General features: G+C 38.0%; 1 protein-coding gene across 5 annotated transcripts in view; it reads left to right on the top strand.

Annotated features, from left to right (window-relative positions):
* MAPK6 (mitogen-activated protein kinase 6) overlaps positions 1-23,066 on the top strand; it is a 34,885-nt gene extending 11,819 nt beyond the window's left edge. For 2 of the 5 annotated variants that reach the window (XM_059056238.2, XM_059056239.2), the window contains exons 2-6: positions 8,425-9,605; positions 11,373-11,517; positions 13,806-13,970; positions 19,444-19,645; positions 20,702-23,066. In XM_059056238.2, the coding sequence (XP_058912221.1) occupies positions 9,051-9,605; positions 11,373-11,517; positions 13,806-13,970; positions 19,444-19,645; positions 20,702-21,803 (2,169 nt within the window). In that variant the 5' untranslated portion in view covers positions 8,425-9,050 and the 3' untranslated portion in view covers positions 21,804-23,066. Of the gene's footprint in view, positions 1-5,791; positions 5,937-8,237; positions 8,312-8,424; positions 9,606-11,372; positions 11,523-13,805; positions 13,971-19,443; positions 19,646-20,701 lie in introns of those variants that run through there. The other 3 variants (XM_067029860.1, XM_067029859.1, XM_059056241.2) reach the window with 3 other exon arrangements.
* Positions 23,067-23,294: the final 228 nt, after the last annotated feature.

Here is a 23,294-nt window from a genome sequence, read left to right as displayed (position 1 = left end):
GGAGGCTCTTGGAATGCATGGAAAGGAAAGTACCATATTTAGGAGTCATCACTGATGTTCCCACTTGGTGGGTCAGAATGTGATCAGATTTTGAAAAATTGAGGGTAGAGCTTGTCTTCTCCAAAACTTTCTACTACCAAGTAGAATATGTTATTTACATTAATTCATTCAGTAGTTTTTAAGGTGCTTACTAAGTACCAGGAACTATGATCAGAAAATGTCAGTAAAGCTACTTAGTCCCAAACCTTTTATTTTAAAATAGAGCTACAACAAAGGGGAAGGGAGTGGTGCCCTAGAAAATGAAGATTATAGGATTTGAAGATTAGAGATTAGATGAGATTAGGGGTGGATGGCCAAAGACAAAGGAAGGAAAATGCTATTAGAAAAGAGAAGAGAAAGAAGGCCTAGTGGGACAGGGAGGACGGTACTACAATGGAGTCTGTTGGTACTGTGATGCTCTAGGAGTGAATTTGTGCTCCATGAGGTTTTTTTTGTTTTGTTTTGTTTTACTATTTTGACCCCTTCTGTACCTTTATGCCTAAAAGAATGCCTGGTATTTGGTAAGCATTCAAGGTTTTGTTGAATAAAAATGTAGTGGATGGGGGCTTCCCTGGTGGCACAGTGGTTGGGGGTCCGCCTGCCGATGCGGGGGACGCGGGTTCGTGCCCCGGTCCGGGAAGATCCCGCCTGCGGCGGATCGGCTGGGCCTGTGAGCCACGGCCCCTGAGCCTGCGCGTCCGGAGCCTGTGCTGCGCAGCGGGAGAGACCACAACAGTGAGAGGCCCACGTACCGCCAAAAAAATAAAAATAAAAAAGTAGTGGATGGATGGAAGAATTGAAGCTGTTTTAGTGAAAGCTGTTCAAAACAATCTAGGTTCTCTGCTAATGGGCCATGTTGGGATTGCATTTCCCTACTGCCTTGAAGTTGGTGGGACAATGTGACCTGCTTTAGTCAATAAAATGTGAGTAGAAGTGAAGTGTATCATTTTTGGACGAAGATTTAGGCACCAGTGAGATATTCCTTCTTCTTTCTCTCTGGCACATTGAGTGGCAATGATAGAGATGGTAGCTACTTCAAGAGTTTAGATAACAGCTATGTTGGTCTTGTTGCATGAGTGACTTAAAAGTTTAAGTTAGAGATGTTAGGGTTATTGGTTACTGTAACACTGCATAACCTATCTTGGCTACTACAGAAATTTATATTCATTTTTGTCTGGTTGGAATCCTCAGATTTCCAAAGGTACTTGAAGAAGGAGGCTGCCTACTTGTCTCCTACTTACATATTTGCCTCAAGTGTTTCCTTACCATTAGTTAGGAGAGGAGTCTTAGAAATGAAGGCTTAGGCAGGAAGAGGATAGGAGAGGGATGGAGGGTTATTACAGAAATTTAAAATTTTCCAACAATAAATTTGTAGAAGGGATCATGTTTGTTTAATGTTAGGTTTATAGTAATTTCAATCACATTTCCACCATTCTGGGCATCCCACCATAATAAGTGGGAGCAAAAACTAGTGAAGTAAAAGACTTATATGGTACTTTCATAAATCATAGACTTTTAGAATTGGAAGAATCTTTAGAGAATCAAAGAATCTAAAGAATCTTTAGAGATTCTTTGACTTGTTTATCTGGTCTGTGAAGTTCAAATATTCCAATATTGGTACTTAGTAAATTAAATAGCAACTAGAAATGAGCATCAAAGTAAACAATGACATTTATTTTATAATGACCTTTTAAATGGTTGAAGTGTCCCTAATGTTAAAGTGTTATTTGGCAAAGTTTCAGACAATTTAAGAATAGAAGTTAGGAGTAGGAGTTTTTTAAAAACTGGATATTTTATTAGAAGCTATGTAATCGTCCATCTTTGAGAGTTTTCCTGTGTAGCTTATAGTAGTTACTGATAGCAGGCAAAGCCTGTTAGTCTTCAGGGCTCAAGTGTTAAGGTCCTCCTTCCCACACCAGCCAGTTTCCTAAGATGATTCACTGACACTGGTTTGCACTTTGGACCTCCTTTAGGTCTAAATCCTGAGAGGGGTCCCTGGTAACTCTGAGGGCTACCCTACATGAGGAGTGAGGGCTTTGTCAAGAATGCATATAAGCAAGCAGTTAAGCTGTAGCCTTTGGCCTTCTCTGCCCTGGAAACTTAGTATCTTTGATGAGAGCTTGAGAACATGATCTTAGGGAAGGGTGAATTTGCTATAACAACACCTCTCTGTGCCAGGGTTAGGAGACAGTCCTAGGTGAATGTAAGTAGAGCTCAACCTTTCCCTTCTCTCCAAAAGCAGCTGGGTTTTGGCTGAGGAGATATGAGGCTGGCTGAATGCCAGTTAACTCAAATTACTCACTTCACCCTGGAAAAGAGCTAAATAGGCAAGAGCTGGGGGTGGGTAGAGGGGTGGTTGGTGGTTGTGGTGTTTAAGTGAGTGAGTATGATCAGGCCAGATGACCCAAGTCAGCATTTAACCTGAGAAGCAGCAGAATAGAAGATGGAAGAGAAAACCAGACAAATAACCTTTATGTTTAAGGCCCTCGCCTCAAACTTTGTACTTTCTGACACTGACCAAGTTGTTCCTGGATAAAAAAGGAAAGAAAATCCAATTTCTCTAGAATGTGGAGATGGGGCAGAATGAAGTTATTCTACTGTCTTTTCTTTCTTTTGCATTTTATAACTTTACTTCATACACTTAGGCTTGACTCAGAGTACCTACATTTCTCTTGGTGTGGGGGTGGGCTAACTGACCGAAAGCAGGAGGCAATTTAGGGAAGAAAGGAGAGCTTGAGGCAACAGTTGTGGCTAATGCAGCTTCAGGAAACTGCATGTAAGTGTTGGAAGCTGGTACCCAGCCTGGGCTACATAGAGAGCTTTTACTTCCATATTATGGTGAATCACTGAAAGAAAACCAAAGAGCCAATTTCATCCTTATAAATCATTCTCTGTACTTCATTTTATTTACCAAATTGTTAAAAACAAAACAACATTGATTCAGCTAATTAAAACTTAACCAGTGACCTCTCTCCAAGCAACGCAGTGTCAGCCCTGATGTTGGTCGGAACGGGTAACATTTGGAGGCAGAAATTGCAAAGGTGGTGGGAAAGGTTGTTTTTAAGTTACTGTCCTGTCATAGTTTTCCCTTTCCTCCCTTGAAGTGTGTGGAAAGTGCAAAAGGAATATAGAACTGCAGATCTTCCCAGAGTCTAAGCCTTGAACTTTGCTTTTATGAGGTTAAACGTGAAAGATGGTGGAGAAAATGGTATAAATAAGACATTTCTAGAGGTTGGTGATGTGGATGGAGAATGCTCTGATGAGTAATCTGCTGATCCATTTGAGTTGCATGTGCATGCCCATGGAGCTCCCTGATGGATATGAAAGATGGAGGTGATTGGAGAGATCAGGATTTAGAATATAACTGCCATTAAGGGTCAAGGTGATAAGGAAGAAGCTGTTTTCATGGTCACTAAGGAGGAGCATGGGAGACCTCTGGCTTTTGGGGGCTTCCAGAGGCATATATCCTGACCTCTAATTAGGTCAGATCCCCCAGTGTCTAGGCTCTCATACCATCCTGTACCATCTGGTACCATTTGTCCCTTCTGCATTCTCCTTTATCATATTGTTAGTTTATTGTTTCCAACCATACCATAAACTCCTTGAGGGCAGGGCCCAAGCCTATTTTTACTTACCATTTTATCCCCAGTGCTTAGTATATTGACAAGTACATAACATATAATTAGCAAATACTTGCTCAGTGGAGTGGGACTGAATTGGAAACATTTACTGGATCCACTTTATCATGCAGAGGTAAAACATTACCTCCAACTTATTGTTTAAGGTGAGCTTATTCTTCAAGCTTCTGGATGAAAAGGTGCTAAATAAATAGCTTTTGGTCCAATAGATACTGAAGGACTTCAAAGAGTACTACTCACAGACAGTGAGGCAACTCACTAGGCAAGCACTATTGTAATAATGGGATATTCTCCTTCACCCCCAACCCCCAGTTTTTTATTGGTACAGTCCTCACTGTCTAGTGGAATTACAGTTTTGTTGATAAATATTACCTTCTTTCTTTAGATTGGTCTCATTTCTTTAAAGTCTGCTTAAGGCTTTCAATATAGTCATCATCTGAATCTATAATGAGAACTCTGCAGTTCTCAGTGTAGGTAAAACTCCTACCTTCCCCAAGATGAATTTTTACCCACTCTTTACCCCTATAAATGCTGACCCAGTCATTGAGATTTCTGAAGAGGCATTCTCATCCTTCCACTTGTTTCTGCACTGTAATGCTTCTTGGTCTCACTGAAATTGAAAGGGGGCAGTTGTGGTTGGAGGTCTTGAGCAGAGATCTCTCATAATCTGAGTAAAGATGTCTCTCTCATAATCTGGCTGCAATTCCTACTGTCGTGCTCTTGGATGATAGTGGTGTTTTTTTGGGGGGGGAACCGCGTCAGGTCTTCGTTGCGGCACATGGGATCTTTGTTGAGGTATGCGGGATCTCTTTGTTCCGGTGCTTGGGTTTCTCTCTAGTTGTGGTGTGTGTGTTTTCTCTCTCTAGTTGTGGCATGCGGGTTTTCTCTCTAGTTGTGGTGCGGGGGCTCTGTAGGTTGCAGTGCGTGTGCTCTCTTGTTGAGGCTTGCATGCTCAATAGTTGTGGCACGCGGGCTTAGTTGCCCCACCACACGCAGGATCTTAGTTCCGCAACCAGGGATTGAACCCACGCCCCCTGCATTGGAAGGTGGATTCTTTAGCATTGGACTACCAGGGAAGTCCCAATGGTGGTGTTTTTAGGAAAGCCTTATTTCTGCTTGCCCATGGTTGCTGTATTAGTAAACTAGAAGCTTGAGAGTACCTAGAGGTTTTACTGTTTTTATGTCAAGCCTGTTAAACTGACATAAAAATGTACATTTATCAAAAACTTAAAACTTGACTGAGCTTTAAGGAATTGTCTATGTTGGGCAAGAAGGTAGGTGTGAACAAACATTCTGTTTCACGTGGAGACTAGAAATGTAAGTTTCAGAAACACCGGACAGCCTTTGAAAAATACTGATTTTTTTTTTAAATGAACAATTTTTTTTTTAAAGAATCATTGTTATTTTGTTTATTTATTTATTTATTTATTTATTTATTTAGGCTGCACTGGGTCTTAGTTGTGGCACGCAGGATCTTTTAGTTGCCACATGCAGACTCTTAGTAGCGGCATGCATTCAGGATCTAGTTCCCCCACCAGGGATTGAATCCTGGCCCCCTTCATTGGGATCGTGGAATCTTGCCCACTGGACCACCAGGGAAGTCCTGGCAAATACTGATTTTTTTCTAAGCTATTGGTAGGGAACGGGAAGAATCAAGATGTATACAAATAGAAAAAATTGGAGTGGGGGGAGGCACACAGTATTAATTAAAGCCCTTTAAAAATCTGAAGTATTTTTTTATTTAAAAGTTTATTTGTAAACCTTAATTTAACTTTTAAATGTTTTACTACAAATAGACTGGTAAGCTACAGAATTTTTAGGAGTCTGAGGAGTCTGTGTTTTTTTTTTTTTTTTTTTTTGATTTCTGAGCAGACAAAACACAATATTAAGTAGATGTAAGAAACACTCATATTTATTAAAATAACTCAGGGATAGTAAATAATCAGTTTTTATTAAATAAGCTATTGCCATTAGGATCATTTATCTACATAGTCTCTGAGTTATTAGTATCATCAGTTTATCTTTCACACATTATTTTTAATGTTTGTGGATTTCTCAGAATTGAAGATTTGCTCAGATTGAGGCAAATGCTGTTACCTTATTTTATTTTTCAGAATCTTGTGTTTCCACATGTGAAGTATATAGGAATGTGAACGAAGCAGGCAGAAAATAAAGGCAGATTGTACGAAAGCTTCACCACTGTAAAATAGCTGATGTGTTTGGGTCCTAGCAGTTCTTAGGCCATACCTGAAGGTGATTGTAAGTTGTTATGTATTCAGGTTCAGAATGGACTGCTTTATTTCATACAATGATAAATTTTCTCCTTGCCTTTAAACAATTAGCTCTTTGAACAAAGGACTATTACAGCTGTCCTATTTCCAATCTCTTCAGACTCATTCAGAAAATAGCACTGCATATGCCCCTATACCAGCTTTAAGATCAAAAGTCAGCAACAGGAAGCCTGGGCTTCCCTGGTGGCGCAGTGGTTAAGAATCTGCCTGCCGATGCAGGGGACACGGGTTCGAGCCCTGGTCTGGGAAGATCCCACATGCCACGGAGCACCTAAGCCAGTGTGCCACAACTCCTGAGCCTGCTCTCCAGAGCCCGCAAGCTACAACTGCTGAGCCCATGCACCTAGAGCCCGTGCTCCGCAACAAGAGAAGCCACCACAATGAGAAGCCCGCGCACCACCGCAACTAGAGAAAGCCCGCACACAGCAATAAAGACCCAACACAGCCAAAAATTTAAAAAAAAAATTTTTTTTAAGCAACAGGAAGCCTTTTCATTTAAGGGGTAGTTAGGCTGTATTACATGCTCATAGGCATGTACATGTAAGTGAGCTACGACGCTGGCCTCCTAGTTGTTTCTGGGACATGAGACACTCACCTTAGTGGCTTTCAGGTCCTAGCCCCTCTGTCTACAACAGTTTCTCCCACATAGCATCCCTAAGGTATACCTGCTTCCTTACTTCCTCCTTTAGAGCTTTGCTCCAATAACACTTTATCAGAGAGGCATTTCCTAATTACCCTCCCTGTCCTCTTTCTCTGTTTTATTTTTCCACAACACTTATTGCCATCTAATATCTGTGTTTTACTTTTTTTTTTTTTTTTTTTTTTTTTTTTTTGGTATGCGGGCCTCTCACCGCCGCGGCCTCTCCCGTTGCGGAGCGCAGGCTCCAGACGCGCAGGCTCCGCGGCCACGGCTCACGGGCCCAGCCGCCCCGCAGCACGCGGGATCTCCCCGGACCGGGGCACGAACCCGCGCCCCCCGCATCGGCAGGCAGACTCCCAACCACTGCACCACCAGGGAGGCCCTGTGTTTTACTTTTTTGTCTGCCTGTATTCTTCCACTATAATGTGAGCTCTTCATTTACATACCACCTAACTCTGTAACATTCTAATAATTTGTCACACTTCAGTTTCTTTTTAAAGAACTAACACATTAAAGATATAGTTGAAAAGTGCTATGTAATCCTACCCTGATTCTTATCCCTTTCTTCATTCCTCAAGGTAATCATTATTATGAATTTGTTATTTATCAATCTTATGTTTTTTTATATTGTTACATCTGTATGCACCCTAAAAGCATCATTTTGCACTTGATATAACTGGTTTCAGCATGCACATTTCTCTCTGCAGTTTGCTTTTTAAATTTAGTGTGTATTTGGTGATTTCAACCATCTCTATTCATTTTTTACTATTATATAGTAGTTCACTATATGAGTATAACTCATTTATTCTCTTACTGTTGAAAGTTTAGGCTTTTTTTGATATTTTGCCATTACAAAGAAAATGAACATTTGCATGTTTATTTGCAAGCATTTCTCTAGGGACCTGTCTGTGAAGAAAAATTGCCAAGTCATAAGTATGATCCTTATTTATTTGCTTATGCCAAATTGCTCTTTGATGTTTTTACTGATTTAAACTCTCACCAATATTGTATGAAAGTTCCTGTTTTTCCACATTGCTCTCCAGACTTGATATTAACAGCTGACTCTTAAAAATGTTTTTCAATCGGAAATGTTATCTTCATGAAGTAATTTGATTTTTCTGATTACCAGTGAAGTTAAACATCATTTCATGTGTTTTATTCATAGGTTTATTCACTGTTTAAGTTCACTGCTATGTAAATTTAAGAACATGCTCAGCAAATTTCTTATTTGTACTGCTACACTTTTGTTCATTAGATATTGTTAGGCAGAGTTAATAAGTAAACATGTTCTTTAATGAACTAACACACTGCAGGCTATTTTATATATATATATTTAGAAAAATGTTATTAATGCTTTACACCTCAAAAATTCTAAAGAATTCTTTAAAAATATTCTGAGCCTTCCTTTGCTCATTGACATTTAAGGAATTATACAAGCTAATGACCTAAATAATATAAAGAATCTAGTATGGTGGGATCTGGAGTCTGAGCCAACACCTGTGAATTGCTTACAACATGGATTGCTGTTTTTGATTGAGGGTCATCTTTCCATTTAGTGACTATAAATACGTATGTTTAATGTACCAGGAGTAGCCTATAGCTAAATGATCAATTTGTGTCATTTTACAGAGTTGAATAAAAGAGCATTTCCTGGGCTTCCGTGGTGGTCCAGTGGTTAAGACTCCTCACTTACACTGCAGCGGGTATGGGTTTGATCCCTGGTCGGGGAAGTTCTGCCTGTCACAAGGTGCAGCCAAAAAAAAAAAAGCATTTCCTACAGTGGTGATTCTTTTCCTTCTTTTTTCTCATCCTCCAGGTTGTATCAGAGTAAGATGGACGGTAGCTTTGATTGTGATTGTGGTGAGCTGGAGCCACCTGATCACTAACAAAAGACATCTTCTGTTAACCAACAGCCACCAGGGCTTCCTGTTGAAATATATAGCAACAAAGGAAGAAAAGAAGCAAAACGGAAATAGTGCTTACCAGCACCTTAGAATGATGCTGCTCAGGACCAGTCCAACACTGAATGTATCTGCACTGTGAGGAGAATGTTCATAGAAGCCTGTTGTGTGCATATTTATTCACATTTTTGTTAAATGTTAAATCCTTCAGCACAGTAAATCTGAGTGCATAGTATGTCATTTCATTCCGTTTGAGTTTCTTGAGTGTTTTCTTTAAATGTCTGCAGAGTTGCTGCCCCTTTCTTGAACTATGAGTACTGCAATCTTTTTAATTCTCAGTATGAGTAGAGCTTTTTGAGCTTTAAATCTAAGGGGAACTCAACGGGCCTGGTTGGCATATGCAATGAAACCATCTTGCTGTGGAAGCAAAATTATTTTTTTTCTACCTTTTTGAAAGATCTCTCCTTTTGATGCCAGCTTTCTTCCTTATTTACACAAGTTCAACAATCCGAAAGGAAAAGGCAATAGTAAGGGTTTCAGAATGGCAGAGAAATTTGAAAGTCTCATGAACATTCATGGTTTTGATCTGGGCTCTAGGTATATGGACTTAAAACCATTGGGTTGTGGAGGCAATGGCTTGGTTTTTTCTGCTGTAGACAATGACTGTGACAAAAGAGTAGCCATCAAGAAAATTGTCCTTACTGATCCCCAGAGTGTCAAACATGCTCTACGTGAAATCAAAATTATTAGAAGACTTGACCATGATAACATTGTGAAGGTGTTTGAAATTCTTGGTCCTAGTGGAAGACAGTTAACAGATGATGTGGGCTCTCTTACTGAACTGAACAGTGTTTACATTGTTCAGGAGTACATGGAGACAGACTTGGCTAATGTCCTGGAGCAGGGCCCGTTACTGGAAGAGCATGCCAGGCTTTTCATGTATCAGCTGCTACGTGGGCTCAAATATATTCACTCAGCAAACGTACTGCACAGAGATCTCAAACCAGCTAATCTTTTCATTAATACTGAAGACTTGGTGCTGAAGATAGGCGACTTTGGTCTTGCACGGATCATGGATCCTCATTATTCCCATAAGGTATGTGGAAAGTCAGCTGAGACAGACCTTTAAACTGATACACATCATCAGATATAAGTGCTTATGTTTCCTTTGTGTGTTGTGGCAGAATTTTTAGTTAATTGTATTAAACTTTACATAGTACCTTTTTTCCGTTCACAGTCTCCCTGTGTTTGAAATGAAGATGGAGTAGAGTCCTGATTAAATACAAATTCTTAAAAGTGTATGGTTATTTATTATATTGATTTATATATTTATATTTATTATATAACTGAAATTCTCCCTTATTTAAAAGTAGGATATATCCTTATGTGTTTAGGACAGAAGGTGGTCCTATCTGAAGGTAATAGGGGTTGCTATTTCAACTTTTATGCCTTTTTTGCTCCATTCGAGTATACTATTCTGTTTTGCCTTGTTTAGTAAACTTAGTTTAGTTTGAAATCTAAATTCGCATAAAGTAGACAATAAGAATAGCCAAAAGGATTCATAGTAATTTTGCCTTAAATAAAAGCTTGCTTTAATTTTCTGAGCCGAACTCTGGTCTTTTAGTTTTCAAATGAAATCATATGTGGGATCCTGATGTTCAAAATATTAAAATGGAGCTGCTTTAGTTATAAAGCATCCCTGGGAGGCCTGCTTGCTTGGCTTCCCATAGCACATGTCTAAGACAAATCTTTTCATGATCATCTCACACTGAGTATAACTTAATTAAAAAAAAAAACTTTAACATAGAAATTGAGTACCAAAATGAAATGGATGACCACATCCTCTTTATGGATAGCAGTGAAGTATTGTAGATAGAACACTGAATTAGAAGTTACACTATCTAAAATCGAGTTAATTTCTACATCCAGCTAAGCTATATGACCTTAAGCAGATTCTTTAATCTGAGTGTTAATATCGACCTTCACATTGTTTTGAAGATGAAATAAGGAAATATATGTGTAACTTTTTGTCAAACAATTCATAAGTGTAAAGTAGTAAAATTGATTAGGATTGGGGTATGCAGTAAAGCCAGGCCTGCTGGATTGTCTGTAAGGAGGTTGGCAATGCATTTTTATTTTATTTTTATTTTTAATTAATTAATTAATTAATTTTTGGCTGTGTTGGGTCTTCGTTGCTGTGCACAGGCTTTCTCTAGTTGCAGCAAGCAGAAGCTACTCATTGTGGTGCGTGGGCTTCTCATTGTGGTGGCTTCTTTCGTCACGGAGCATGGGTTCTAGGTGCGCAGGCTTCAGTAGTTGCGACACGAGGGCTCAGTAGTTGTGGTGCATGGGCTTAGTTTCTCTGCAGCATGTGGGATCTTCCCAGACCAGGGCTCAAACCTGTGTCCCCTGCATTGGCAGGAGGATTCTTAACCACTGCGCCACCAGGGAAGCCCCAGCAATGCATTTTTAAGTAGCACCTCTGGTGTTCTTTCCTGCCTTTCTCTCATTGATTTAAAGCATACCTGCTCTTTCAACTTGAGACTTGAAGTGAAAAATAGCTCCTCCTCTGAAACCTGTTTTGAATATGTGGCCTAGAGTTAACACTAAATTCTTATAGTATACTTTGGTTAGCAGACTTCATGTGAACATAATTTTATAGATGGTATATTACAGGGGGAGTTTAACTTCCATTCAGGTTCACAAGTGCAAGAGACTTCAAAATAGGCATAGAGAGCAACAGTATTGTTTTAGGATTTTACAATTACAGTTTGGTTTTAGATTAAGGATTCTTTAGTGAATCATGTTTTTTATGTACTGTTATTCAGCTAAAGTAAAAAGTATATTTTTGTTTCTTTTTCAGGGTCATCTTTCTGAAGGATTGGTTACTAAATGGTACAGATCTCCACGTCTTTTACTTTCTCCTAATAATTATACTAAAGCCATTGACATGTGGGCTGCAGGCTGCATCTTTGCTGAAATGCTGACTGGTAAAACCCTCTTTGCAGGTTAGAAATTTTAAAATATAGGGGGAAAAATTATCCTGAAGAGAAATAATTGTGCATATATCTATGAATCAAGATTTATGTAAGATTTAAAATAATTTATTGTGGTTTAGAATATTACAATGAAAAGATAAAATGGTTTTAATATCTAAAAAATTGAGAAAACTTACATATTCACTGAATTGTTCACTCAGTAAATTTAGTCAGAATTCTAGTGTTCTTTAGCATATATCTTCTTAAACATAATTTCATATTTTGTAGATCCATAGTACTTGTTGGTTATCTGTGTTAAATGATACTTGAGTTGCGTGATTCTGTCCATGTTTGTCACTTCCTGGTAAAATTTTTTAGCAGTTGTTGAAAATTCAGTAATTCTTTCTGTGTCCCCTGTCAACCCTGTTTGATTTGCCATATCCTGTTGCCTGACTGCTGTGATATTTCAGAAAGAACCAATTTTTGCAGAGTTTGGTGCTATGAAGGAGTCTAAAAAAGTGCATGGGAAAGTTTTTAGTTAAGGTGGATTAAAAAAACCCCTCTGAATAATGTAATTTTCAATCTTAAACCCTTTTAAACTTTAAACATTTAATTAAAGAGAATTGTTTGTGAAATGATTTGAAAGATTCGGTGATAGTTCCCTTCTAAAGCCTCTTCGGTAGGTTGGTGAACCATCCAGTAAAAGCGACATGGGGGAGATCTAAGTGGTGATTAGCATAGGCCTCAATATATTAACAGAGCAATAAAGGCAAGGACTAAGCATTCGTTGGAAATCTGTGTGTTTTTAACCTATGGTAAGTGTCCTAGCCTTATTTTTCGGTCTTACTCAGTATCTCCACTTGGATGTCTAATGGCATCTCAAATTTAACCTATCCAAAACTGACCTCCTGATATTTCTCCCTCATACTTTTTCTGCTCTCTTCCTCATCTTAGTAAACCAGACCCACTTCTTAGTTGCTCAGGCCAAAATCTTGGCATCATCCTTCACTTCTCTCAGCACAGATCTTGCAGGTTCTTCCTTCAAAATATGTCTTGAATCTAACTGCTTGTTAGTATCTCTGTCACTACCCACCTCCTACCAGTTCAGTAAACCATTATGCCTCTCCTGGTCTAATGCATCACCTCCTAACTGGCTTTCCTGCTTTAACCTTTGCTGTCTGTGTTCTAGTTACCACATAGCAGTGTAGTAGTTCGCTGAAAACATAGCTCATGTCATTTCTCTGTTCAAAACTATAATGGCTTCTTATCAAATTCAGGATAAAGTAAACTCTCTGTGTTCTGGTACCAATGACCTCATCTCCTATCACTTCCCCCCGAGCCACTCTACTTGAGCTACACTTGCCTAATTGTTGTTTCTTGGACATCCCAAGCCCACTGTCTCCTGTAGGCCTTTGGGCCTTTTCTCAGTATGGTGTGTTCCCTAACTTCCTTAATTTTCAGCTTCTCAGTGAGGCCTTCCTTAGTCATCCTTGGTTGTTAATATAAATTAACCCTACCCCCAACAGTGCTCCTGTCCCCCTTAGCTTACTCTGTTTTTCTTCATAGCATTTGTCACCATTTGATGTGAATGTTTACAGAGTTATTATCTGTCTTCCTCCATTAGATTATGAGCTTCATGAAAGCAGGAACTTGCTCAGTTTTGTTTCACAGATGTATTCTTAAGTGCCTTGCTCATTGTAGGCATTCAAGAAAAATTTTGAATGTTGAATGAATTTCTAGAAATAAGTGGAAAAGCAAATGAATGTTTTTTTAAAAATTTTAGTTGCCCATTTAGCCTGAAGTGTTTCCCTTTTTATTTCTTTAATAGTGGTCCTGAAATGTTAACTGAGCCTAATATATAACTATAAAACTTTTTGTTTCACAAATCTAGTCCAGGCCTCTATTTTATTGATAGTGAAATTAAGTCATCACTGTGTTAAGTATTCTCAGAGTTACAGTGAGTTAATTAGTAGTACAGTTAGGACTAGACTCTAGGTCTTTAAATCACAATTCATTGCTTTTTTCACTGCTTTATGATACCTTAATATGAGGCCAGACTTGAAGTCAGTTTCTTATGGAAACAAAGCAGCTAAAACTAAACATATCAGTGAGCAGTAATTGACATAGATATGCTTTTTGAGCAAGTTGATGATGATATTCATTCAGTGCAGTGAAATCTGAATGATTCAGTTAAAACCATTTTCCCCCCAGTGTTCATTACAATATTTAAGTTACTTTCCTATAGCTTTAGAATGTTTATTGCCAATAAGTAAACAGTGTGTTTATTCCTGTTGTATTTGGTGTTTTTTTGATCTCAGGTGCACATGAACTTGAACAGATGCAGCTGATTTTAGAATCTATTCCTGTCGTACATGAGGAAGATCGTCAGGAGCTTCTCAGCGTAATTCCAGTTTACATTAGAAATGACATGACTGAGCCACACAAACCTTTAACTCAGCTGCTTCCGGGAATTAGTCGAGAAGGTATTGTGACTGAAGAGCAGGCATCATGTAATGGGGTGTTTGTGTGTAAGCAGGATTTGTGTAGGGAAGCTTTAGCTTTTTATCCTTAGATTAAGTAGCATTCTCTCAAATAGTCTTTAGACACTTAAGCATACCTAAAACTTCAGCTCTGGCTTTCCCTTTTTTGGCCTGGCACTTAGGCTGGATCTGTTTCTTTGCTCTGAATAATTTTCTAGATTCCAGAAAGTAACCCGTCTCTCCTGTTTCTAACTGCATCTACTTTTCCAGCTTACACCTCTGATTATCTACGCTAGGTGAACATATTAATCACTGACTCTCACTAAGCTGGAATGGGGTTCTGTGAGGGTTATATGATACATAAGTGTGGGATGAATATAAATGTGATTTAGATAAGAAAGAGGGAATTGAATTAGGGAAAGCAAAGATTTCAGAGCAAGGAAGAGAAGGAGGAAAGATCAAAACTCCGTATGAGCAAACTTCCTACATAAAAGTTGGCAGATCACTGTTAGTAATATTAGGTGCTAAATGTGAGAGTTTGTGCAAACTTGAAAGTGGTAGGAACTTGGGGAGAATCAAAACTGTTGACTGCTAAAGTAATTAATTTCATATCTCAAAATAAGACATATCTTTAGGGTTTGTTGATATAAATAAGATACAAAAGTCTAGCTCCTGTAATAGTTATCTGTAATAAGATAATGTTCTTTAAAAGAAGAGCATTAGACATGAAAAACATCTTTCTTAAAAGTTGATTGTGTCTTACATCTTTAAAAATTATCATACTGTATTTAGTTACATCAATGCCAGGATTATAATAGTTCTTTCATGAATCATAAAGATAGGGATATATAGTTTCCTAAACATCTTAAGCTTTTCTCATGTTCTGTTCATGATCATCAGAGGGAAAAAGCAAATAAGATTAAGTACATGTGAATTAACACATTAAGACTACTAGGAACCCTGTTCCCATTACTGTCTTTAGATGAATACCCAATCTTTTAAATTTCCCTCCATTCTTACCTTTCATCCTCCCTTTCTCTATAGTTTACCACTTATTTCTCTTTTTTTAATAGATCTTTATAGGAGTATAATTGCTTCATAATACTGTGTTAGTTTCTTTTGCACAACGAAGTGAATCAACCATATGCATAACACATGTCCCCACATCCCCTCCCTCTTGAACCTCCCTCCCCTTCTCCCTATCCCACCCCTCTAGGTCGTCACAAAGCACCGAGCTGATCTCCTGTGCTATGCTGCTGCTTCCCACCAGCCAACCATTTTATGATTTTTTTTTTTAACCCCCACATTTGTTTATTTATTTATTTTTGGCTGTGTTGGGTCTTCATTTCTGTGCGAGGGCTTTCACTAGTTGTGGCAAGCGGGGGCCACTCTTCATAATGGTGCACGGGCTTCTCACTATCACGGCCTCTCTTGTTGCGGAGCACAGGCTCCAGACGTGCAGGCTCAGTTATTGTGGCTTACGGGCCCAGTTGTTCTGTGACATGTGGGATCCTCCCAGACCAGGGCTCGAACCTATGTCCCCTGCATTGGCAGGCAGATTCTCAACCACTGCGTCACCAGGGAAGCCCAAGCCAACCATTTTATATCCGGTAGTGTATATATGTCGATGCTACTCTCACTTCGCCCCAGCTTTGCCCTCCCACCCCATGTCAAGTTCATTCTCTATATCTACCTCTTTATTCCTGCCCTGCAACTAGGTTTATCAGTACCATTATTTTTTCTTTTTTAGATCCCACATATATGCGTTAGCATACGGTCTTAGTTTTTCTCTTTCTCTTTCTGACTTACTTCACTCTGTATGACAGACTCTAGGTCCATCCACCTCACTACAAATAACTCATTTCATTTCTTTTGATGGCTGAATAATATTACCCTGGATATATGTGCCACATTGTCTTTATCCATTCATCTGTCGATGGACATTTAGGTTGGTTCTATGTCCTGGCTATTGTAAATAGTGCTGCAATGAACGTTGTAGAATGTGTCTCTTTGAATTATGGTTTTCTTGGTATATGCCCAGTAGTGGGATTGTTGGGTCATATGGTAGTTCTATTTTCAGGAACCTCCATACTGTTTTCCATAGTGGTTGTATCAGTTTATATTCCCACCAACAGTGCAGGAGGGTTCCCTTTTCACCACACCCTTTCCAGCCTTTATTGTTTCTAGCTTTTTTGATAATGGCCATTCTGACCAGCGTGAGGTGATACCTCATTGTAGTTTTGATTTGCATTTCTGTAATAATTAGTGATGTTGAGCATCTTTTCATGTGCCTCTTGGCCATATGTGTGTCTTCCTTGGTAAAATGTCTATTTAGGTCTTCCACCCATTTTTTAACTGGATTGTTTGGTTTTTTTTGATATTGAGTTCCATGAGCTGTTTTTATATTTTGGAGATTAATCCTTTGTCTGTTGTTTCATTTGCAAATATTTTCTCCCATTCTGAGGGTTGTCTTTTTGTCTTTATGGTTTCCTTTGCTGTGCAAAAGCATTTAAGTTTAATTAGGTCCCATTTGTTTATTTATGTTTTTATTTCAGTTACTCTAGGAGGTGGTTCTAAAAAGACCTTGTTGTGGTTTATGTCAAAGAGTGTTTTTCCTATGTTTTCCTCTAAGTTTTATAGTGTCTGGTCTTACATTTAAGTCTTTAATCCATTTGGAGTTTATTTTTGTGTATGGTGTTAGGTAGTGTTCTAATTTCATTCTTTTACATGTAGCTGTCCAGTTTTCCCAGCACCACTTATTGAAGAGGCTGTCTTTTCTCCATTGTATGTTCTTGCCTCCTTTGTCGTAAATTAGGTGCCCATATGTGTGTGGGTTTATCTCTGGGCATTCTATCCTGTACCCTTGATCTGTATTTCTGCTTTTGTGCCAGTACCATACTGTCTTGATTACTGTAGCTTTCTGGTATAGTTTGAAGTTGGGGAGCCTGATTCCTCCAACTGCATTTTTCTTCCTCAAGATTGCTTTGGCTGTTCAGGGTCTTTTGTGTTTCCATACAAATTGAAACATTTTTTGTCCTAATTCTGTGAAGAATGCCACTGCATTGAATCTGTAGATTGCTTTGGGTAGTATAGTCATTTTCACATTATTGATTCTTCCAATCCAAGAACATGGTATATTTCTCCATCTGTTTATGTCACCTTTGATTTCTTTCATCAGTGTTTTATAGTTTTCTGAGTACAAGTCTTTCACCTTCTTAGGCAGGTTTATTCCTAGGTATTTTATTCTTTTTGTTACAGTGGTAAATGGGAGTGTTTCCTTAGTTTCTCTTTCTGATTTTTCGTTGTTGGTGTATAGGAATGCCAGAGATTTCTGTGCATTAATTTTGTATCCTGCAACCTTACCAAATACATTGATTAGTTCTAGTAGTTTTCTGGTGGCATCTTCAGGATTTTCTACATATAGTATCATGTCATTGGCAAACAGTAACAGTTTTACTTCTTTTCCAATTTGTATTCCTTTTATTTCTTTTTCTTTGATTGCTGTGGCTAGGACTTCCAAAACTATGTTGAATAAGAGTGGTGAAAGATTTACCACTTATTTCTATATCTTAGCATACTTCAACCATTGTAGTAAATAGACTGATTTCCTCTAGAGCTGTGCTATCCAATAGCATTTTCAACAACGATGGAAATGTTTTTTATTTGCATACATTTGGGAGCTCAGCCTGACTACTTTCTTTTCTTTTTTTTCCCCGCGTTGAGTGTTTGTTGTTGCGCACAGGCTTTCTCTAGTTGCGGCAAGCAGGGGCTACTCTTCCTCGCGGTGTGTGGGCTTCTCATTGCCGTGGCTTCTCTTGTTGCACATGGGCTCTAGGCACACGGGCTTCAGTAGTCGTGGCATGCAGGCTCAGTAGTTGTGGCTTGTGGGCTCTAGAGCACAGGCTCAGTAGTTGTGGCACACGGGCTTAGTTGCTCCACGGCATGTGGGATCTTCTCAAACCAGGGATCGAACCCGTCCTCTGTATTGGTAGGCGGATTCTTAACCACTGTGCCACCAGGGAAGTCCATCAGCCTGACTACTTTCTTTGTTACCTCTGCCTCTTTCTACCTGCTATCTACTGTTCCCAAATGCTAGGAATTTTAGAGTATATTCCTCTTATGTAGCTGGATATATTTCCCTCTGAGGATGTTGATTATGCTGAGTCAACCATCCATAACTCTATGCCTCAGATTGTCTCTTGCCTTGAGACACATGGGCCCTGGCCTAAGACTGACTCTTGCAGGAGAACCAAGAACAACAGCTTGTTGTATCATGAAATGACTTCCTAGATTAGGGTGATATAATAGAGAGGAGTGGAGAAAAGGTGAAAATATAAATGGCTATATAAACGTCAGCTATTTTTCATGTTAATGAGAGATTGGGAATTGAGAATAGCATCCTTTGTAGAGTGCAGCCTAGTTTTAGAGAGAAGGGCTAGCCAGCTTTTCCTTTGAGACAGAAGGTAAGGTTAAGTAGATATGTGATAGGCCATAGTGAAGAACTAGGGGTTGAGATAAATGTGAAGTAGGTTTATCTATTGAGAATAATGGGAAGATAGATAGCATAAAGAGATGGTGAGGAACATTGCTAAGCAGTAGCCAAGGCCAAATTGAAATTCCACAGTATGTATGAATTTGTAGAAAGCTAGATATACATGTGATTTTGCATCTAGTTTTTATCAGCACTGTATGGCTAGGAAATGGAGAAAGTGGAAGGTAGGAATGATTCGGAGTTGAAGATTGGTGTCAGTACTAAGGTGTAGAAGTGTGTGGTGGTGGAGGGCTGGTGACAGAGTGGTTCAGGCTGGGTAAGGAGCTTAGGAAGGCCTAAAAGACTGAGCGGGAAGAATTGAGTTTGTGGTAGCTCCACCATAGCCCTAAAATGATGAAGTGCATTGTGTGATATGCTGTAGTGTGATTGATGTGAAACAGAAATCAACAAATTAGTACAACAGCTAGTCAGTGAGATAAGGGGAGGAAAGGGCTTTATATTAAGCACTAGACACTATACATTTAATTTTTACACCTTGTAAGACATCTATCTATATATCCATTCTACACATGAAGAAACTGAAGTTCAGCAAGGTTAAATAACCTGTCCAGTCCCACATAGCTAGTAATTCAGCTAAGCTATTGAGTTGCAGAGCTGAAATTAGGACCTATGTATTAGGTTGAGCCATATGAAATTGCTGTTATTTGACCGTTTTTGACTGACAAAAATGAAAGTTTCATATGGTTCAATTTAATATATTCTTTTTTCTTTATAACTGGCCATAATATGAGATTGGGGTATATTTCAAATATTTACTTTGTTTCTTGGACATGTGTCTTTTCAATCAGTGAATCAGGAAAGTTGGTTTTATTTCTCTGACAGAACTTAAATTAACTTACCTTTTAATTGTATAATCCCTTTTTGTCCTTTATGGGTTGGTGGACCTCCAGTATAGTTAAGGTGTTTTATTCCTCTCTTTTGCAGCACTGGATTTCCTGGAACAAATTTTGACATTTAGCCCCATGGATCGGTTGACAGCAGAAGAAGCGCTTTCCCATCCTTACATGAGCATTTATTCTTTTCCAATGGATGAGCCAATTTCAAGTCATCCCTTTCATATTGAAGATGAAGTTGATGATATCTTGCTTATGGATGAAACTCATAGTCACATTTATAACTGGGAAAGGTAAATTGACTCTAAATTAGAAAAAGATTTTTTTTTTTTTGAAAAAGATTTTATTTTCAATGAACCATAATATAGTGAGTTTTATTTTTAAATTATATATGATAAAGACAATGTAAAAGTTAAAAATTTAGAAATGGTCTTGGGTTTCTACTGAACTTACTGCTGTCTTTGAATAGCCTTTATGTGATTTAAATATTTAATAATTACTGCTTAGGATATACATAATGGGAAAAATTAAATGCTACTTTGGAACAAGAAGTAGTTAATGTTGAAATTAGCTTGTTCACTTGTTGCATTTTTTTTACTCCTAAAATGTTGAGGTAGGTATTTGAGAGTGTTTACACACATCTGCCAACCATTTTCTTTCTCCACATGAACATTTCTACCATGTGTGTATAGTTCTTTCCTCACATACCCAGATGTTTTCCAGTCTCCACATTTTCTGTCATACTTATTAGTTATCTAATCTCTTTTCTATTCCCTCCTCCTCATTCCCCCATGTTTTCATGTGTGTCTCAGTCTGCCTCTACTTGAGCATGGTGTGGTCACCTTACTGTAATGTGTCAGTAAGAGGATACCACATTCAGTAAGACATATACATGGATACTTGTTGGGTTTTTTTGTTTTTTTCTATTCATGGTGATGATTTCCATCAAGTCCTCTTCTTATCTGCCTTATTGCCAGTAGAGTGAAAATCTGTATGACACCTGATTGAGATTAGAGATCTACATTTTGTGGCCATAAAGTATTTTTTTCTATGTGTGAAACTGTTAGAATTGAACTGTAGATCAGCCACTCATGTATATATGCATTTTGTATAATTATATACTTTATTGGTAATTACCAAATACTGCCTCATATTGCTTTATATAGTAACACAGCTTACCTATCTGTTAAGATTATAAATTATAAATTCCTGGAGGAAGGCTCATGACTTAACACTCCTATTATCCCCTCATAGACCTAGCATGCAGTGTTTTGATCTAAAAGGCATGCAGTGAATTTGAAAATGAAATCATACACCTGGACTCAGACTAATGTATTAATTTTTTTCAGGTACCATGATTGTCAGTTTTCAGAGCATGATTGGCCTATACATAACAACTTTGATATTGATGAAGTTCAGCTTGACCCAAGAGCTCTGTCCGATGTCACTGATGAAGAAGAAGTACAAGTCGATCCTCGAAAATATTTGGATGGAGATCGTGAAAAGTATTTGGAGGATCTTGCTTTTGACACCAGTTACTCTACTGAGCCTTGTTGGCAATACTCAGATCATCATGAAAACAAATATTGTGATCTGGAGTGTAGCCATACTTGTAACTACAAAACGAGGTCATCATCATACCTAGATAACTTAGTTTGGAGAGAGAGTGAAGTTAATCATTACTATGAACCCAAGCTTATTATAGATCTTTCCAATTGGAAGGAACAAAGCAAAGAAAAATCTGATAAGAAAGGCAAGTCAAAATGTGAAAGGAATGGATTGGTTAAAGCCCAGATAGCTCTAGAGGAAGCATCACAGCAACTGGCTGAAAAAGAAAGGGAAAAGAATCAGGGATTTGACTTTGATTCCTTTATTGCAGGAACTATTCAACTTAGTTCACAACATGAGCCTACTGATGTTGTTGACAAATTAAATGACTTGAATAGCTCAGTGTCCCAACTAGAATTGAAAAGTTTGATATCCAAGTCAGTAAGCCGAGAGAAACAGGAGAAAGGAATGGCCAATTTGGCTCAGTTAGAAGCCTTGTACCAGTCTTCTTGGGATAGCCAGTTTGTGGGAAGTGGGGAGGACTGTTTTCTCATAAATCAGTTTTGTTGTGAGGTAAGGAAGGATGAGCAAATTGAAAAGGAAAACACTTACACCAGTTACCTGGACAAGTTCTTTAGCAGGAAAGAGGATACTGAAATGCTAGAAACTGAGCCAGTAGAGGATGGGAAGCTTGGGGAGAGAGGAAATGAGGAAGGATTTCTGAACAACAGTGGGGAGTTCCTCTTTAACAAGCAGCTTGAATCCATAGGCATCCCACAGTTTCACAGTCCAGTTGGGTCACCACTTAAGTCAATACAGGCCACATTAACACCTTCTGCTATGAAATCTTCCCCTCAGATTCCTCATAAAACATACAGCAGCATTCTGAAACATCTGAACTAAAACACTCAGCAGACATTTCTTTTTGTGTTCTTCATGAAATGTGTTTTGTCTTCTTCATTACTAGTGTTTAAGTCATTTTTTTACTTGAATCAGATGGTGTCATTTAGAAAGGATATTTTCTTGGTTTTTAAAATCCAGACTTTTTTTTCTACATGTGAGATGGTTTTCGTTTTAACTGGCATGTCGTTTGCACACAAAAATAAAGAATAGAGCAAAATAATGCAATGCAGGAGGAGACAAAAGAAATGCACTAAGACAAGTAAAAAACATTCTCTCATAGAACAATGATCTGTTTTACAGGAAACAAAAATCTTGCCTTGAAATTTACACAGTGAGACTGTACATAATTGCATGAAGATATCTATTTTTTTCCTAAAACATTTTTCATTCATGAGTATTTTCAAGTTTTTCATACTGTACACATTTCTTAAAAACACATGATACCAGCAGCAACTGAAAATGAATGCCGAATTTGGTACACATGTGTTATCTACCTCAAGGTAACAAAAGTATGTGGCAAAACATATACCACCCATAGTGCTTCACAATATGCACTTCTATTTAGCCAGCGTTTATTGTAGTAAACTATTCTTAATAAGATTCACTCACCGTTTATAAATGTTCTGGTATGCATTCTTTATAGTGAAGTGTTACTACATCACATCTTATTTATTTTAGCAAATCAATATATTTTCTGTATTTAATTAATAAAAAGTTAACGTAGTTTTTGAAATTTATTTGCAAATACACTTTTTCCATTTGGCACTATGGTTTGTTGCCTACTTAGCTGAATATATAATGTCAGCTTATCCTAAGGCTCTCCATGTACTTAATTTACTTAAGTATTCATTTTAAGTAAAACGCTCACTGTGTATAGGAATTTGTATTTTGGAGGTGCTTGATCTATCTACAAAGAAAAATTAGGAATTACTTTATTATAAAATGCTCCTAGAAGTCTTAATTGTGTTTATTTTAAAAAAAAGAACTGTAATGTTAGACTTGTGTGCATGGAAGTAATTAAGGTACATCATTATTGTAGTTTTAAAGTTGTACATGATAAGACATATTTTGTTTTTACTGTATGTTTTTACTGAATGATCTATTCCCCATCCCAAGGCAAGCATGAATAAAATTAGGTTAAATATAGCATGTGGCATCGCAGTCTCTTAGAATTTGTTTCATCTGTTTTATTTTATTTAATACTGTCTGTATCTTTGGTTATCCTGTTTGAAGAAAAAAGACAAATAAATCATGGCCGGCAAATATGGCTCTTGTTTAACTCTTTAGGTAATGAAAATAATTACCTGCTAGAATGAAAACAACTAGCAGAATCTTATTTAGTTCCACTTTTCAGCATCTTTGAATCGTGGCTACAGTTTAAACTATGTTAGGCTAAAAGACTTAAAAGAAAAAAATTCTTCATCTCCACACAAAAATCTCTTGTTGACTTATCCTCACACATTAAAATGGAATAAGGCCTTAATAGATTTC

The sequence above is a fragment of the Kogia breviceps genome, chromosome 3 (assembly GCF_026419965.1).
Source record: "Kogia breviceps isolate mKogBre1 chromosome 3, mKogBre1 haplotype 1, whole genome shotgun sequence".
Lineage (NCBI taxonomy): Eukaryota > Metazoa > Chordata > Mammalia > Artiodactyla > Physeteridae > Kogia > Kogia breviceps.
This window is presented reverse-complemented; position numbering and strand designations above follow the sequence as displayed.